The sequence below is a fragment of the Equus asinus genome, chromosome 12, assembly GCF_041296235.1.
Source record: "Equus asinus isolate D_3611 breed Donkey chromosome 12, EquAss-T2T_v2, whole genome shotgun sequence".
NCBI classification, from domain to species: domain Eukaryota; kingdom Metazoa; phylum Chordata; class Mammalia; order Perissodactyla; family Equidae; genus Equus; species Equus asinus.
The window spans coordinates 2,250,869-2,269,203 of NC_091801.1; the positions used below are offsets into that span (position 1 = coordinate 2,250,869).

The 18,335-nt window shown below is 39.4% G+C and overlaps 2 protein-coding genes across 2 annotated transcripts in view; one reads left to right on the forward strand and one right to left on the reverse strand.

The window, feature by feature from the left end:
• The window catches only part of CNGB3 (cyclic nucleotide gated channel subunit beta 3), a 128,651-nt gene that overhangs the window by 50,798 nt on the left and 59,518 nt on the right, over positions 1-18,335 (forward strand). The window contains exons 4-8 of the mRNA XM_070480963.1: positions 6,614-6,768; positions 8,142-8,294; positions 9,078-9,286; positions 15,547-15,597; positions 18,175-18,261. Coding sequence (XP_070337064.1) covers positions 6,614-6,768; positions 8,142-8,294; positions 9,078-9,286; positions 15,547-15,597; positions 18,175-18,261 — 655 coding nt within the window. The remainder of the gene's footprint in view (positions 1-6,613; positions 6,769-8,141; positions 8,295-9,077; positions 9,287-15,546; positions 15,598-18,174; positions 18,262-18,335) is intronic.
• The window catches only part of CPNE3 (copine 3), a 176,684-nt gene that overhangs the window by 44,298 nt on the left and 114,051 nt on the right, over positions 1-18,335 (reverse strand). The gene's annotated exons all lie outside the window — the stretch shown is intronic.

An 18,335-nucleotide genomic window follows, 5' to 3' on the forward strand; every position in this document is an offset into this window, starting at 1 on the left:
ACTTTTTTTCTCCTCTGGAAGTATTTAGGATTTTTCTCTTTAATTTTAGTGTCCTGAGATTTATGACAGCCTGCTTGGTTTAGTTTTCTCTTATTTATCTCACTCACATTTGGTGACCATTTTGAATCTGAAAACCTGTGCATTTCTTCTGCTCTGAAAAATGTTTATCTATGGTTTCTTTGACTAGTTGGTCTCCTCTCATTCTTCTGTTCTCTCCTCTGGGATCTTCTCTCACTCATGTTAGAATTTCTAGATCCATCCTTCATGCCTTTCTTACTTCTCTTACCTTCAATCTTCTCTTACTTCCTGTTGCATGCATTTATATCTGTGGTGCTTCTGTGCTGCATTCTGGGAGAATTCTTCAACTCATTAATTCTCTCTTCAGTTGTGTCTATTCTGCAATTTAGCTAATCTCATTTTTTGTGTATTTTTATTGTTGCTGTTGTTGTTTTATTTTTGTTTTCTGGATGATTAAAATTTTTATCTCCAAGTCTTTAATTTGTTCTCATTCACAATAACCTATTCCAGACAACATAAAATAAATATCATCCCTTCTCTCTATAAAGAGATTAATCTTTTTTAAAATTATTGTCTGTTTTGTCTATTCTGTAGGTTTTATGGTAAAGTATCAGAAACATTGGTAAAAATCAGAATTTTGTGCTAATTTCAAGTATTTTTTCACTCAGAAATTTACTGCTACAAAAATGTTGACTTATTCAAAGTAGGTTGCTTTCCTTCAGATGTAACTTTTAAGGATCACTGTCTGAATTTATCATTAATTTTTGTGAAAACACAACAACAAAAAAAAGATCTTCTTCTCTCTCCCCTCAAACTTCCTAAACTGGAATATAATTTTCTTTGCCTAACTCCTGTCTGTTAATCAACAAGATAGAAATAGTAGGTTATAAAGGACTTTGACCAACTGGAATTTTTTAAGTGAGTTAAATCATTGAAAAAATGAGTTAATTAAGCATTAAGGGGAATCTAGCAAAGTTTGCAAAAGTCAAAGTTTGTTCAAGAAGATTTTATTAGAGGAAAAAATATCATTTTTAGTTGAATTTGGAAAACAGTGAATGGAAATCCAAAATACTATTTAGAGAACAAAGACAGATTCTGCGTACTTTTTAACAAAATACTTGTTAAGACAAATGGGAAGAAAATGGCAAAATTTGATGACATTGCACAGTTCCCCAACCAATTTTCTTAAAGTTTACCGGTGAAATCTTCCTCGCTGAAACTGAAATTCTCCTGCAGTCTCCATCGTACTCACTTTGTACGCAGCCTGAGACGCCACTGACCTCCTTTCCCAAACTCTCAGCTTCCCTGATTTTTGTGACACTTTTCTCTCTCGGATCTACCTCTCTAATTGTCACTCTCAGTTCCTTTTCTTATGCTACTCCTTAAATGTCAGCAAATTCGGAGGTTTTGACCTCCCAGTCTCTTCTGGTTCTATGCAGGCTCTTATCAGAAATCCAGTCCACTGGACAATCCCTATCATTTCCTCTGGATGAACGATTCCTTGTTCAGCATCTCCAGCTCAGGCCTCCCCACCGATTTCCAATCCAAATTCTCAACTGCCTGCTGTATGGAATATGTTCTCAAAGACCTTGACTCTTCATTCACACCTCAAGTTTAGCATACACTAAATTGAATGTATTCATATTTCTCTCACAACTTATGCCTCCATCTGATTCGCCCATATGGTATCACAGTTATCCACTTTGCTAACTCTAGCAGTTTCTGAGGGCTGCCATAATGAATTACCACAAACTTAGTGGCTTAAAATAACAGAAATTTACCTTCCCACAGTTCGGGAGGCTGGAAGCCTGAAATCAAGGTGTTGGCAGGGTTGGTCCTTGTGAAAACCTGAGGGAGAATCTGATCCATGCTTCTATCCTAGCTTCTGTTGGTTGCCAAAGTACAAGCATCACTGGCAACCAAGAGAAGCTAGGAGAGAGGTACAAATCAGATTCTCCCTCAGTGATGCTTGTTGTATCTTGGCTTGCACTCCAATCTCTGCTTCTGTTATCACACGTCATTCTCCCCGTGTGTCTGCTCCATGTCTTCATTTGGCCTTCTTATAAAGACACCAGTCATGAGATTCGGGGCCCACCCTACTCCAGTATGATCTCATCTTAACTTAAATAGTTACATCTGTAAAGACTCTGTTTCTAAATAAGGTCACATTCTGAGGTTCCGGGTGGTCATGAATTCTGGCTGAGCACTATTCAATGCAGTACACTGGCCAAACTTGAAATTTACAGCAACCCACATATTTTAACTCGACTTGTCAAGTCATACTTCCTCCTCACCACAACTCATCATCTTGTTTCATTCATTTTTCTAAAGCCTAGCCAATAATGGTCCTCTTCTGCTTAGAATTCTGCTATTGTTCCCTGCTGATCTCAACTGAACTTTCAAGTCAAGTTATAGGTGATCTGGGAACCTCTGTTAAAACGTTTGAACTTTTATTGTACTTCTCAAGGCAGCAACCAACACTCCTTTCCTTAGGCTGTTTCCTTTGCCTTGAATAATTATCAGTCAAAGTGCCATTCACCCTCCAATGTTCTACTCAAATATCACCTCCTCTGTGAACACATCCCTGAGCGCCACCCAACCATCTTATCCCATCACAATTAGTTATCCCTTTGTGCTGTATTAAAGCAAAAATCTTAAACAAGAGAACATGCATCCCTGAGTGTACATGAAAATTTTCCAAGTTCTTAATAAACACAGTTTTAAAAAAATCAATTTCAAGATTTACATCTTACGTATGTACTTTCTTAAAACTGATATTCCTGAGTACACCTGAAGACTACAAGTTTTTCTTTCCTATCATCCCTTTCATGATGGCTTTTCTCCCACTTCACGAAGGTAAGGCCTACTTATAACCCATCTTGAAGTTACTATGACACATTGCCCTGGAGTGCAAAGACTTCTGCAATCCCAAACAAGGGAAAGTTGTCAATTATGTGATTCTTTTTGCCCATATCTCTAATTGAATTTAAATAAAAAAGGAATGCTACTATATATTCTTTTCATTAACTTCTTCTTTAAAAGTTTTCTCTGTATCCTACCAAAAAAAAGGAATAAATTTCATTCTATCAGTAACTAATTATTTTTTCTTCCATAGGTATATAAACAAATTTTAAAAGCCTCACCCATCTCAATAAGAAATCACTATCCAAAAAGACTTTCCTTCTATGTTTGTTTATGAAAATTTGTAAAATATGTTTACTCTTTACCAATTATTTACTCAAGGAACCATGAGGAATAATTCTTTTAAAAATATACAATTAGTAATATGAACAAGAAAAATCAAATATCAAATATAGCTCAAAGGAAGCATAGTTATATAAGGCATAACCATGGGTTCTCCCTTCTACCCCCATTTGATTTTTCGTTTATCTCATGAGATATATGTTTCTTCATCTGTATTTGCCTTTTTCCCTTCAGTCACAAAATTATCTAAAGAAAAATATATTCATATCTTCTGTATATAGGTAGGTGGGGGAGAAGATGAGCCAAGATTACTCCAGAAAAGAAGCTGGAAAAAAGAAAAAATGAAGTAGATTGACATATTAATCCCCAGTTAATACAAAAAGAAAAGTGTATAATAGTTAAAATATAGCTATGTATTTGAAATGCTGGCATGCTTTCTAACACAATTTTCAGCATTTTAACTGTTAGGTAGGTTTGCACAGTACAAACTGGTGTGGTTAAGTGGCAATTATGTGGTCAATTAGGGCTTATAGATAATTCAGGAAAAGAAAAAACATTCTCCTTAGGTCTTCGGGTGTGAATTAGACATTTTGACAGTTTGGATACCTGACTGCACAGTTAGTGACCCGCCAACCCTCAGCTTCACTTTGCTTAGATTTTTTTATTGCATTGAGGCACATCAAATAAGGTCAAACAAAAGGTTAGAAGTAGTGGGTTTATTTATTCAATAGACATTTATTAACTTTTATTGTGGAGTATAAAGGAAACATACAGTTTCTGACCTTGAAAACTTCAGTCTGTGAGGATGTCATCCACTCATGTTGCTTCAAACACCCCATATCCACTGAGGACCCCCAAGACCCGGCCAGAGCTGTATTTCTGAATGTCCCCTGGGCATCACAAGAAGGTCCCACCACACAAGGTCTTACACAACCTTGAGTAGAACATATACACACACACAAAATATTCATTTTTTCCATGCACCCACTACGTACAAATATCTCCTTTCTGAATTCCTATTTATATTAGTGTCTTCATGAATCTAGTCTATTTTAATAGAAACTTAGGAGTTATTCTTGATTCCTTATTTGGATTTATCCAAAAGATCCAGAAAGTTCAAATCCTTTGATTTCTGCCTCTAAAATATTTCTTTAGCCCTTCTCTTTTTCCCCCACCAGCTCTAACCCAATCTATTAACTTCCTTCCTTGCCTCCATGCATTGACACTGCTCCTCTTCAACTCAACCACTGCTGCTGCTTCTCCAGAACTTCCACCTTCTCACACCCTTCATTTGCTGAATACTCTGCATTGGCTCCCGTTAGCCTACAGGTTAATGTCCAAACTCCTAAGCGGGTCATACAGGACCCATCATAACCCAACTCCACTCTCCTTTCCAGACATGACCACCACCACTCCTACTCTGCCTGCCACCTGGCCCCCTCCATGTACACACTCTGTTCCAGTCACACCAAAACACTTGCTGAACATGTCATGTGTTTTCACGTCTTTGAACACACTGTTCTCAAGTCCCAGAAGGCCCTTGTTTCATTTCTCTGTCAAAAGCCTTCTGATTCCTTCAGACTGAAGAAGCTTTCTCTGTACAGCCCCTCCTTGATAGCACAGGCCAAGTTCGATGTGAGCAGAGCACTTCATGCATATCTTTGTTATTAGCTACTTCTTTACATCCTTGCCCCCACTTTGAAGTATGAACATCCGTAGGGCTAGTGTCTGTCTAACTCTCTAACTCTATATATGTTTCCAGTGCATAAAGTAGAATCTCAATAATCACTTGACAGATGGATAAACTTCTAGGCTCACTAAGGCTTTAAGAAGAAATGAGTGAAATGATATACATGACAACACTTCTCAATCAGAAAGAAAAGTTTTTCTGGTTTTGTGGACCTAATGTTCCCCTATTTCTGTATTGTTTAAGACGTGTCAGATTTTCTTTCACCGCTGCTCAGTCTTCACCACCTTGAGAAGGCTTACAAAGGTCGTAGTTAGTGGGATACACTTGAAGAATCTCGATGCTGAGGCAAGACTTTTGACTTTTGAAAGAAGTATAAATTATAGAATGATAATTAGAAGAGGAGAGAAAAAGACATGAAAGGTCTGGGAATCTGTAAACAATTACAGATACGATATATTTGTGGGCCTGATGGGGAGTAGAGATTAGTGGAGAGAGGCTCATACTAGAGTTCTCTTCAAATGGAACCCACGAGTTACCCAGTTCCAATGCGAACTCTGTGGTCTGGTTTGGAAGTGAGATAGAAAGAACAGATATGGATATGAGGAGGTGAGAATGGATAGAACCCATGTGGGGCTGTATAGACCCAGTGTCAGACCTCAGGAGGAAGGTAGAGGGAGTTAGAGCTCTGAGGAAAACCTGTGCGGAAACTCAGATTGTTATGAAGTATACTAGTTTATACCTTATACCCGTCCTAGTCTGTATGTTTTCTTAGAAAGGAAGTTAATTAAAGCACGCTAACTATATTAGTTTTCTATTGCTGCGTAACAAATGATCACAAACTTAGTTACTTAAAACAACACCCATTTGTCAGCTCACAGCTCTGCAGATCCAAGTCTGGGTGGGCGTTTCTGGGTTCTTTGCTGAAGGTCTCGCACAACTGAAATCAAGGTGCCAGCCAGGCCTGGCGGGGCCCTTTACCTGGAAGCACCAGAGAATAATCTGCTTCAAGCTCATTCCAGTTACTGGCAGAATTCAGTTCCTTGTGGCTGTGGGACTGTGGTCCTTGTTTCCTTGTTATCAGCTAGCCAAGGATCACCCTCAGCTCCTAGAGGCCTCATGCAATTCTTATCAGCGGGCCCCTTTCTTCTTCAAAGCCAAAAGTGAAGAATTTCTCACAAGTAAAATCCCCCTCATGCTTCATTTTCTGCTCTGTCAGCAGCTGGAGAAACTCTCTGCTTTTTAAGGTCTCATTTGATGACATCAGGCCCATCTGTATAATCTCTTAAAGTCAAGGAGCCATCTAACAAGAACTAATTATGGGAGTAAAATCCACCATATTCATTTTTCCCAGGATCATGCAGGACGTGTCCACCAAGGGGCCATCTTATAACTCTGCCTACCACGCCAGCTATAGCTTTTTTTCTAAAAATGACAGAATTTAGTGGCAGAGTCACAGTCACCAAGATCCACTATGGTCAAGAATGGCCATTTGCTATTTGTGCATTCTAGGTTTTCTGTGGCAAATCTGGTTTGTACCAGCACTATTTCCATCAAACCCAATGCTTGAATTGTTCTATTCAATTGCAGAAAAGAGCAGTTAATAATTCTGAGTATATAAGGAAGGTGAAGACTTGATCCCTTCCCTGTATGTATCTCCTCCTGTATGACTTTATCTCCATTGCCACTTTTCCCCTCATTTAGTCCAAAGAGCAAACCACCTGAAGCCCCCATTATAAACGAGTATTCTGACGCCCAGCTACACAACCTGGTAAAGAGGATGCGTCAAAGAACGGCCCTGTACAAAAGGAAGTTGGTGGAAGATGATTTATCCTCACCTGAAGCCAGCCCCAAAACTGGTAAGCACTGTCACCTCAAAGAACTGGGAAGAAGGAAGTTGTGAGGGAACTATATTTTGCAAATGTCTTAGTTTGGGTTCCCCCAGAAGCAGACCCAGAGACAACGATTTGGGTATAAACAGTGGATGTTGAGGGGGACTCAGGAAGGTAAAAGCGGGCAAGAAAGACAGAGAAGGGAGTTAAGACCATAAAGGTGTGTTAATGACCGGGTTACTACTGTGGGCCACCCGTGCTTGATCCAGCTGAAAATCTATGCGGATGACACTCACTCGGAGATTAAGAATTATCCCGAGAGAAGATGGTGGATTGATTCCCCAGCTCCTGTCCTTCGTTGGTTGAGGGTTGCTGCTGGGGCATGTTGTAACTCTCCAGCGCTTCAAGCAAGCCAGCAGGGAGAAACCCTCCAGCCAAGAGCCGCAGGGAGCCCTCTGCACGTGACAGCCGGGGCCATGGCATATGCGCAGACCAACAACCACATCTGCCATAGCAGGATTTATTGTAAATCTTAACTAAGAACACCCACAGTATACAAACTGCCTATGATAACAATGCAGGACACTGAGTACACAACAGAGCAAAGGGCATCAACAGTCACACAAGGGGAAGGACGGCTACCAACCTCGCTGGTCATTACAGAAATACGTTTGTGAAAAATTAATAAATACGATGAAGCAGAGCACCAAAGAGACGTACACTATGATTGCATATATGTAAAATGTTTGTGTATGCACGGACAAAGAAATAGAAGAAAGTTTGGTTGTTTAATAACAGATAAATAAAAATAAAATTGTTAATTACGTGGGATGGAGTTGAGGGTTTCCTTATAATTCTGTAGAAGGGAAGTTGGATTTTCAAAATAAACTATGTATTGCATAATAGTTTCTTTTAAAGAGAAGACGCTAAAATAAAACATAGTCCTTATAGTTTGATGACTGTATGTTGAAAAGAATACTTTGAGCTTTATTTGCTCGTAACTTGAAGGATGTATGTGAGGTTAAAGAAGCCTGAAACTGAATCCCATAGAACTATACACATTTGTAACGCTCCTGCTCAATGCAAAGCCAAAGCACACACTTTCTTTATGCTCCAAAATATGTGAGAATCAGGTTTATATTTAAAATATCCTATTTGTAACACCTGTGGGACACTTAATTAGTGAGCTTAAACGTATATATTTCCAAATTCCAGTTCATTAGATGGATATTGTCACCATGTCACTATTTTAAGTGTCACAAAATGTCTCATCTGCCTGTATGGAAAGGGGAAGATTCTGGAATGTTCTGACCTCAAGAAATCCAAGCTTTTTCTCATTAAGCCAATTTAAGTTAATTTAACCTCTTAAAAACGTTTTCATCTCCTTTCTTCCTCTAAAGCAAAACCCACAGCTGTATCCTCAACCCAAGAAAGCAATGCTCAGCCCAAAGAAGAACATTACTATCACGTGTTGTGTTGGAAACTGCGGAAGATGCCTCTGACAGAGTACTTAAAGCGGATGAGACTCCCGAGAAGCATAGATTCGTACACGGGTACCGTCAAAGGGGGACTGTCCTGGGGGAGGGCCGGCTGTTACCAAGAACCTCTGTAACCAGTGTCGCAGAGGGCTTCCATGTTCCCTGGCCCACATTCTGAATCTACCCAGAAAGCAGAATTTAGACTATATTAAATATGCAATGGCTCCTTTGTCCCTCTCTGATGAGGACAACAGATAAAATATTCTTGCCTGTTTTTAAAAGACAGTCAGGGTCTGTCCTGCCCCTAATTATACCTTTGAAAAGAAAGCCCCAGAGCAGTCAGCAATATTTACACTGACCCCCGGCTCAAAAACCATCGTAAGTGTTCATCTTCTTCCAGGGCTCACACTGTCAATTATTCTAACTGGACACATCCCCTCCTACCGCCTCCCGGGGGCAAAGGGCCTGGGACAGCCTTCGGGGTCTGGTTCTCTGCCCTCCCCTCACCCACACATCTTGGGGCAAGTGAGGCCGTTCACCACACGCCCGTGACCCTGCGGCTGGGCTGCCCACAAGCAGAGCCTGCTGTGGCCACCCTGGGCGGGGTGCAGGCTCAGAGTGGCCCCTTCTCTATGAGATAGGAGAGACACTCTCCAAAGCTGACAGGACCACCTTAGCGCCCAGCGCCCAGGGCCTCTCGCTCTGGAGCAGGATGGTCTGTCTGAGTGTCCATGGAGGCACCTAGAGGAGAGCTCCTGGCTCCAGAGCTGCCTAAACTGAGCTTTCCTAAACTGAGCGAGAGGGTTATTTCAATGCCTGTTGCTGCCGTGTGGGTCACCCCAGTTGCTGTTTTTCTAGATCGTCTCTATCTCCTGTGGCTCCTGCTCGTCACCGTGGCCTATAACTGGAACTGCTGGCTCATCCCACTGCGCCTCGTCTTCCCGTATCAGACCCCGGACAACACACACTACTGGCTCATCACGGACGTCGTGTGTGATCTCATCTACCTTTGCGATATGCTGTTAATCCAGCCCAGACTCCAGTTTATAAGAGGAGGAGACATCATAGTGAGTCATAAGGGGAAAGCAGAAACTAACGAATGAATATCAGGTCTGCCCACAAAAAACAAATTAGCTTTGTTTTATTTCATGTCTGACTGGATGGGTCTTTAACCACTGGAAACCACCAGTATGATAATAATCAGAATTATTATTATTATAACAATAACAACAAGACAACCATCAAGCGCTCCCTATGTGCTGGGGACCATGCATCGCCCTGTGCCTTAGTTTCCTTGTCTTGAAAATGGGAATAACAATAGCACTTCATCCTGTTAATAGGAGACCGGATGAACTGATGCATGTACACTGCCTGGAACTGCGCCTGGTGCCTCTGAGTGCATATCAACCGTGAGCTCTCATTATTATTCTGGTTGATTTATTTACAATGCCTCACTCAGTCCCGTCAATCACCTTATGAGGAAGATATTATTAGCCCCATTTACAGATACAGAAACTGAGGTCTGGAGAAGGTAGGTGAAAAGTAGTGGAGTCAGGATTCAAACCCAGGGCTTGACTCCAAAACCCACGCTCATTACGACCACACCGTGTTGGCTCAGTTGGCGAGTTTTTCAGAATTTGATATTACCTGAGGATACAAAGATAATGCCAGGTCTGAAAGGTCAAAACCGTGCACATACATATTTTAACTAAACAATGTTTAAAAAATATATAACTTATCAATGCAAAAATAAGAAATAGTTTAATACACCTTCCTCTCGTAATCAAGCCTCCCGCAGTCTGCGAGGCCATAGTTCTCCAGCACGTGATCATCTGCGGTTCCCCTCAGTATTTCTTTACTTGAGGCGGTATTATTTCCTTCATCAGAGTCGGCCCTGCCTCCTTGGGAGACAAGGTGGTGTTGTGAGAAAGCACCAGGCTGTGAGTGTGGTAGGACACAGACTGAGTCCTGTCTATCATTGTATAATCAGCACTTAGCACAGTGCTTGCACACAGCACGGAAATCAAGTCCAAGGTTTTAGACCTGGACCCTTTGGGAAAATCCACTTAAAAAGGGAAGAAAAGCATTCATGACCTTTTTAATTAGTGTAGACTCTGATGTAGTGGCCACAAGCCACATGTGTCTATTCAAATTTGTTTTAATTAATTAAGATTAAATAACATTAAAAATTCAAGTTTCTCAGCCACACTATCCCTATTTCCAGTGCCCAGTATCCATAAGTGGCTAACGGCTACCATATTGGATAGCAAAGAATATTTCCACTATTGCAAAATGTACTGTTGGAATGTGCTATAAGGCAATGAGAGAACAACGAGCCATCAAGGTCTCCATCGAGAGAGCAAACCATGGGCGTGGAAGGTATGCCATGCAGACAGGTGCAAATCAAGCACAGAGACACACAGTAGTCGTTTTGTTTTGTTTTTCAATTAATACAGTATCTGCTGGCCTATCTTCCTTTTGCTCTTCACTTTCTAGATTCACCACATCCCACGTCTCACCGTCAAATGCAGTGACCAACTAGCATCCTTACCCTCAGGAGAAAGTATCTTCTCCTGGATTTATTCTCAGTATTGAGGGAATTTCATAGCCAATCTGATTAATCTAAGACATAAACAAAAGAATGTGTTTTCACAAGCACACACCTAAATCTAAGAGCTTCTCCTCCTTGGTCCTTTCCCTAGCTGCCTAGCAGGATGCTTCCTTCCCAACTGATGTCCACTGAAACATCTTTCCACAGTCCCAGCAAGGGCTGCACAGAACAGATCCCCCAATGTCGCAGTAGGAAGAGCAGAGTGACCCAGTGTGTGGCACCTTGGGTTATATATGTTTTTGTAGAAGAGAAGTAGATTTCTTAATCTCCTCAATATTTATTTTCTTTTGAATCTCCAGATGATTTTAAATTATCAAAAAGCTGAAAGAAGTCATTTTGGTTATTTTTCTTCTAAAAAAAATATTGTTTGCTGGGGAATACCTCCTTTATTTGAAATCGTTCCAAGAAATAAACTCTAAAGGCAAGAACTAAAGCTGTAGCAAAAATCTACTCAAAATAGCCTTTGTGCAGACTTCAGAGTGTTGGTTAACCCACCAGCACTGTCCCCAGAGCTCACTGGCAGCTTGATGAATGATGACGACGGTGTACAAATAAGGAGTAAACACCACCAAAAAAAGAGCGCTAATTTCAACCTCCATTAGATGCACAAGGGGGGAGAAAATCGATGTTTGACAAATGGAAAATGACAAAATCAGTAAGGGGAGACTTTTATTTTCAATTTTATAAGAGGCCTTTGCACACAATGGAGTGTTAAAACCAAGAAAAATAACCAATAAAAACACACTCAATGGGCTCTATTTAAAATGCATTACCATAAGCTACAAACATAGAACGGGAACTAATTGCTTTGTTTGTTCAAAAGACGTTTAATGGTTTCCTTGATTTAGAGTAGGTAGCTTTAGCCTTTGAAACTGGGTTACATTTTGGTAAGAAAACTATGTAAGTGGTGTACCCAACTTGAAGGTCTCTACATTTGGCTATCTATGCTAGCTTTGGTGTACACCAGCAAATTATTCATTCATTCATTCATTCAACTAACATTTATTAAATACTTGCAGTTGCCAGGTACTGCATCAGGGCTGGAGAATGAAAATATGAATTCCCCAAGGCCTTAACGGAAAACAGATAAGTAACAGACAACACTTTGAGGTGCTAAAAGCCACAATACTGGGAACTGGGAGGGTTTGCAAGTTTTCCACAGCATTTATTTACTGTATCTTTCTTCTGAAAATGGTGCTGCACAAATAGAGATCAGAATTTTGAATCAAGAACCAAAAAAAAAAGTCACTTGTCTTAATTTCCTCTATAGACAGCAGAAATAAAGTTGGAAATGACCATGGAAATTAGATATGAGACTCTGCCACCCACAACACTTTGCTAAACCTAGAATCACAAAGGATCCATGCAGATGCGAGCGCCATCTGGTGATGATGTCAATCAGGCATCATTTTACTCAACTGCTATCAGCGCTTAATGCTCTCAATGTTTATAAACTGACCTGAAGAAAATTAACCACTCCCTTCTCTGTGCTCTCTACACTTTACTCATGCTTCTGTTATTTAACTGTTAAATAACAATTAGGATAATTATGATGTAGTAGAACCAAACAGCTCAGGGTCAAATTCCACTAGCAGCATTATATGAAGAAAATAAAGTTACCCTTTCATTGAATACTATCTTTTTCATCCATAAAATGGGAATAGTAGTATCCACCCCATAAACCAATTGTGACGATTAAATAAGACTGTGTACACCTAGTGAGGGTTTGGCATCTAGAAGATGTGCAGCAAATTGTTGAATAAATCAGATGAATGAATATCCACATACTTAGCTTCTCCCTGTTGTCTCATATTTGTACAAGGAGCTCTCTTTCTTACCTGATAATAAGTTTCTTATTAGAGAGTAGGGACAGTATTCGATTCATTTCCTTATCTATCCTAGGAACTCAGAGTTTACTCAAGAAACGTCTGAAGGAATGAATGAAGGGTAATCTTGGTTCAAGTATTTTCTTTCCTTGAATAATTATGTAATCTGCATTGTATTTGTTTCAGATGACATTATTATTTTTGAAGCACTTCTATCTGTTCTATGTGAAATTGTGGAGTTTCTATGAACTCTTAAAGAGAAGTAGATAACAAGTGCATATACTATACCTTGGTAGAGCTTCACCAAAAACTATTTATTGGGAAAGGATTAGGTGCAATTAGCATACCTTTCCCAAAGTAAGCCTCCTCTGAAGAAGCGTTGCCTGCATGACGATGAGGCTTAAAAGAAAGAGAATTAAATAGGGTGACATTTTAAAATAAGTGCCTAATTGTTACCGGTACACATGCTGATCCTCATAAGGCTGATGAAGCCAAACTTATTTAGCACTCCAAAGACGAGGAATTTCAGAATCATTAGATGAAATTTTCATTTAATCTAGCACGTTTTAGTTTCATTTACATTTATTCAATCATAGGATCATAGACAACCCTGAAAGAAAAGGGAAAAAATGTGCTAAAAAACGTTCTTCTGGCGTTTGAGGAAGAGGTGATGTTTTAACTTCTCAGACTTGAAACGCGCCTGTCCCACACGAGCTTTGAAGCAGCTGATGGGTTTTACTCAAGCTTGGGACATGGTTCAACTTTACCTTCTATCTGTGTCTACCTGTGGCTCAGTAAGCCGTTTTGTTTCACAGTGAAAATCATTAAATGGGCAGGTCATATATTTTCTAACACATTTCTGCAAAATTTAGTATGCGTACATGAGCAAAAATTATAGCCAAAAAAAAGTAGGGGTGGGGGGTAGGAATTAGAGAGTTGGCTAACCAATCTCTAACATTGCTCAGCATTAGTTTAAAACTTCTGAAGTTGGACAGCCTGAATAATAATTGTTACAACATGTGGCTTCCTGTGTCCAAGTTATAATACGTTGGTCAACTAATTAATAGTATGCAGGCAATGCCTTCCTACCTGTAACTGAAATATAGGCTTCTTAGTCCCACATTAGCATTAATTCTTTTAGATCTGAATGTTAAGAAATGCCTCCCTATTCATCTATCACTTCCCACACATTTATTGAGCAACTCCTGTGTGTGAGACATTGTGTTAGGAACTGGAGAAACAGAAGACAAAGACTTGGTCCCTTCCCTCTGAAGTAACTCAGAGTATGGAGGACAGACAGACAAAAGAAAAATAGTGGGGTTTTGTGGTGTGAATCATGAGAGAGGTGAGCCCTGGGGCTATGAGGGATAGAGAAAACCACGTGAAGGAGGGGACACCTGGCCCAAATCTTGATGGATGAATTTAAGCTATCTGCACACCTCCACCACCAGAGAAAAGAGAAAAAATATGTTCCAGGCTCTGGGAAGGGCAAAGACATCAAGGCAAGAAACTCTGTGATGCATTTGAGGAACTATTTCACAGAGGTGTGGGTGCCACAGGAGGCCAGTAAGATAGAAAAAGTAGCACCGACCATGAAAAGGAGCTTGGATTTTTTCTTAAAGTCATGTGGAGGTACAGGATTTGACATAAATGGGGATTGTTCAATGACCTGATTTAGGGAGATCATCCAGCTGCCATTTTAGAATGGACCGAGGAGAGCACGACTAAAGGCAAGGAGACCAAGGCCAAAAGGGAGAATGGACCAGAGAAAATTTTAGGAAGAAGAATCAGTGGAACTTGGTTGCTGATTGGATGAGGGCTGAGGGAGGGTGAGTGACCAGTGTAGATGAGGATGCTTGTAGGATACTCAATAGGAGCAGGAGGAGGAGGAGCGTGGTAGGCTTAAGGGGAATGGAGAATGATGATGAATTCACGTTTGGCATAGGTTACACTTGAGATGAGCAGAACTGCTAAATGAAGAAGACGACAGGCAGTTGCTCGTACAGGTCAACAGCTCAAGAAAATGATATTAGGTGGAGGCAGAGATTTGGTAGCATCAACATACATGGTGATCTTTGAAACTATGAAGGTGGATGGATCTTCCCAGGAAAAAGGATAAAGAGAAGATCACTGAGTCCCGGGGAACATTGACTCTGAAACGGCTAGCCCAAGAATCCAAGAAGGAAGCCACAAAGTTGAGACTGAAGAAGTAAACCAAGAATGGCCTTACAGATTCTTTAGAAAGACATAGTTTCAAGGACAGAATTGTTCAAAAAAATGTCAAATGCTTCAAAAAGTTTTACTCATGTCTTCATTCCTTTATCTATTCATCCACTCAAATATTTATTGGGCTCTTAGTATTACCTAGCCACTAGTTTTATACAATTGCTAAACAAAATCGACTTTGTCTGGAGATAGATTGCCATTTAATGGAGCAAACGGATTTTAAATAAATGGACAAAGAAATACATGTGCAATTTCAAAACAGGGTGAATGCCGTAAAAAAAAAAAATGCTAAGTACTTTACAGGATTCCCTGGGTGTGTTCGTTAGGAGGTCATCGGTGGCTTTCACCCACTGGCGGTCATGATGTAATAAGAGAAGAGAGCGAAAGTCAAACTGCCACGTCTTGAGGAATAAACATGAGGGAAAGATGTGGAACAAAGTGATGTAGGTGACCCTCTTTAAAACTGAGTGTGACAAACAACAGGGCAATAATACAAAGAAAACAAACGCCAGGGAAGGCTTTTTAGTTTAAGATAAGGATAGAGCATATTTATAGGTTGAAGTTGGAAGGAATGAGAAAGGGAAATAGCTATAAATATTTTCTAAAGTTGGAAAGTTGATGAAATTGGTTAAAATTTATATAAAATGTAAATATAACATTTCAGGTGGATTCAAATGAGCTAAAGAAACACTACAGGAGTTCTACAAAATTTCAGGTAGGTGACTGACAGTTTCAAATTTGCTCAAGTAACCCATTGCCATTTTCACTTTGGGTCCCATCTATGGATTTCTACCAGAAAAAATCTGCTGTCTTTCAGAATTATAACCTTTGTAACAAAGTTTATACAGATGAAATTTTACTAGGCAAAGGTAGGCCCGAACTTTTTTCTTCTCAATAATTACCAGATATACTTCCTTGTACGTGCAAATGTGTAATTCAATATATGGGTCTTTATCAGGCAGAACAAAATGTTAGTGCCCACATTTAAATTCCAATTTAAATGTCAGGAAAGGAGTAGGAGGTGTACTTTGTCTTATGCACACAGAATTCTAGCCTCCAATTCATGTAGCATAATAGTGTAAAAGTCTACAAAATGGTTTCTACTCGTTTCTTTCTTGTCCATGTAAGCAAAATAACAACTAGAAAAGAAGCAACTACTTAAATAACATGGTATCTTCCCCAAATAAGAGTATAATCTTATGTTTTTCAACCATAATTATTTGCAAAGTACTTTCTTATCTTTTATTTGTTCCTCCCAACTCTGAGAAATAGGCAGAGATTGGTGGTTATCCAAGTTTGCCTAATCCATATGAGTGAACTCCAGACTCTCACTCCAAGGACAACCCTTTAGTGGCCTCAAATCTTGTTAAAAACTACAAATTTGGATTTACACGCCAAATTGTCCCTATTGGAGATCTCTGGTGATTAAAATCTCTTTCAATTTGTTTTTATCTCCAACTAATTTTTCTGTAAAAAATTGTCACATACTTAGACATATTGATCATAAATACTACTTTGATGAACTCTACAAAGGGGATGGATATTCTTTGTAAGTGCCACAAAGCTTATTCCGAACTCTTAATCACTTTCTTGCATTTGAATAAGAGCAAATTAACCATATATTTAATTTGAGTTTAGAAATGTAAAATTTTACATTCATTTAATTGTGGTCCCTTCTCCTTTTGAGTTCCCGTAGCACACCCTGCCTGTCTTCTGGCTTGTATTATAGTTATTTTTGTGCTTGGTTCCACCACTATTAGACAGTTAACTTTTTGTGGACAGAAACAATATCTCATTCTGATTTCAACTCAAACATGCCTCGCAAAGCACCTTGTACAAAGTGCAGTGTTAGTCAACACTTAATTCAATTTTCTACAGTCCCGTGAAAAATAAATCATCTCTACCTACACAAATCCATGCTAGTGTGTTAACATCAAACACAGCTGGTGACTGTCTGCACAGAGAAGGCAAGTGGGCAGTTGAGCAACCGGATAGGCAGCAAGTAAAAAGATCATGATTCTGACATATTAGTCCTAATAAAGTTATTTTAAAGGTAAAAAGGAAAGATCATTGTGATTTGAGCCAGAAAACATGGGTGTGGAAATAGCACTACACAAGTCAACGGCTCTGTGAGCCTGCCTTCTTCTCTGTGAGACATTATTTTAGTAGCTGTTCTGTATACTTCTCAACTTGTTACGAGGCTCAGTATCTGTGGGGTAAAATCAATGAGGTTTGATGATATGATGCAATTTCTAAACCAATACTTTTAGTAAGTAATTTGTTTATAATAGCCAATCTGGTTAAATCAAACTGAAAGTTCCATTTCTTTTCAATTGACCTAGGCTATTGTGAAATTCTGGTACACAATTAATTACCTCAACTCTCCATTTCATATATATGATCTTACAGAAAGCTCTTAACTGCTCTTAATTGTCTTAAGTAAATTCGATTTTTTTAATGTACCCTATTTTTTAAACCACATAAAAATTAATGAAAATGAATAACTATCTTACATAGAAGAATTTTTAGCTATCACTGCGATCAGGAAAGTATTCAAGTGTGATGTGTCATTTCACAAGTACCAGGGTAATAGAAGGCCGGAATAATTTAAGTATATGGTGAATTTAAAAATATCTATTTTTAGCCATAATAGCGCTTTCAGTACCTTTTCCCATTGGAGCTGCTGATTATTTGTAAATGGCACTGATTTCTTTCCTCTCTTCTCTCTTAGTGTGCACGGTCTCCGATAGATACTTTCACAGCAGTTTATTGTTAGCAATACGATCCAAAGTAGGCAGCAGTAGAGAGAATTGAGGAGTCTGGATGAGCCACCAAAAATATAATCAGTTCTGAATGCTGGAGAATTAGCTGGAACATAAAAATATATCACTGCGATGAATGGGCAATGATTTCAAATAAAATCAAGAGCGGACTTGATTTTCAGTCCGAGAGCCCCACGTTTAAAACACTATTAAAATGTATTTTAACATTAGCAGCCATGCCATCTCTGAAGTGTATGCGATAGGTCCAAAAAAGTCCCAGAGAATGCAGTGGCTGAGGCAACAGGAGGGGCAACGAGGTGGAAATGAAGAACGTCGGTAGTAGGCTACAAAATAGCGTCCTTGTTTTCATGGTTCTCATGTGCCTTTCGGTGGCACCATGAAGGCAATTTCGTATTAAACAACAAATACTTCATGGCGGCTGGTCAGTTTTTATATACATCGGTATAAGTCAATCCATGTATAAAAAAGCATGTAAACACAACATAACTGTGAACATGTTCTTCCAACAGTTGGATGTCGCATCAATAATTCCATTTGATGTTTTCTACCTCTTCTTTGGGTTTAATCCAATATTTAGGACAAATAGAGTATTAAAGGTAAGATAATTACATTTAATTGTCTTCTTATAATAATGGAAATCTTGAAGTGATCTAAAATATCCTAAAAGTAG